General features: G+C 39.6%; 1 protein-coding gene across 1 annotated transcript; it reads right to left on the reverse strand.

Annotated features, from left to right (window-relative positions):
• Positions 1 to 6: 6 nt before the first annotated feature.
• On the reverse strand, positions 7 to 816 carry LOC114579013 (calcium-transporting ATPase 4, endoplasmic reticulum-type-like; the record flags this gene model as incomplete). Its single annotated transcript, XM_028692659.1, is given in 1 exon segment — positions 7 to 816. A coding segment is annotated over 1 exon segment (648 nt). The 3' UTR covers positions 7 to 79.
• Positions 817 to 863: the final 47 nt, after the last annotated feature.

Consider the following 863-nt stretch of genomic DNA (forward strand, 5'->3'; position numbering starts at 1 on the left):
CCTTAGGCATAAGATAGGCTAAGATGTTCCTACATCATTCTCCCCTTGCATAAAAAGAGCTCGACTCCGTCGAGATGCCTTATTGACAAAGAAGTTGCAGAAGACAGATTCCTGGATCAAAAATTTTGTTCTCAATATTTCCTTCCTCTGGAGTGGCCTTTTGGAAGTCCCAAAAACTTTGCAATAATGTCATGTTGAAAGAAGTAAGAGCATTAAGGCATTGCTGAGAGAGGTTTCCTGTTATCGCCATTACTCGATTGCTAGCTGCTTTACAGTTCTCGATAGCTTGGTAAACTTCTTCAAGTGGACGATCCCTCAGCCCAACCAAACCAGCAAATAGGAGATCACTTTCTATAAAAGCATAATTAGAAGAATCAATTAGAAGCGTATGAGCAGGATGGCCTTCACCGTCATAATTAAAAATGTAAGCAACATCGTCCTTGTAGGCAACTCCCAGACAACGTAAGGCAATCATTGACATCTCGTGAACAGCTTGTAAAATTAGAGATTTAGATCCTTCAACCAACCTGACAGTAGATGTTGCCTCTGAAGGTGTTGATGAGGAACTGTTAGCGATAAATTCTGATACAACACTTTGATATCTTCCAGAGCAACTTGCTACTTGTACTTTATCACAATTAAATGAAACAAATAAATGTCCATTTTTAGTAAAATTTGGATGAAATGCAAGACCCATCACTCCAAATTCAGTATCAGCACGCACCATATCAGTCAAATCAAGGAAAAGATTTGATTCATTCAAATCCAAAGTTCCTCCTGAATCTTGAGTTGGAACACTTGCAAGCCAAATCAAACCTGCTTGATCTGACAGGAAAACCCGGTTTGATCCATCTGGATGAGGC

The sequence above is a fragment of the Dendrobium catenatum genome, unplaced genomic scaffold (genome assembly GCF_001605985.2).
Source record: "Dendrobium catenatum unplaced genomic scaffold, ASM160598v2 original_scaffold_252308, whole genome shotgun sequence".
Lineage (NCBI taxonomy): Eukaryota > Viridiplantae > Streptophyta > Magnoliopsida > Asparagales > Orchidaceae > Dendrobium > Dendrobium catenatum.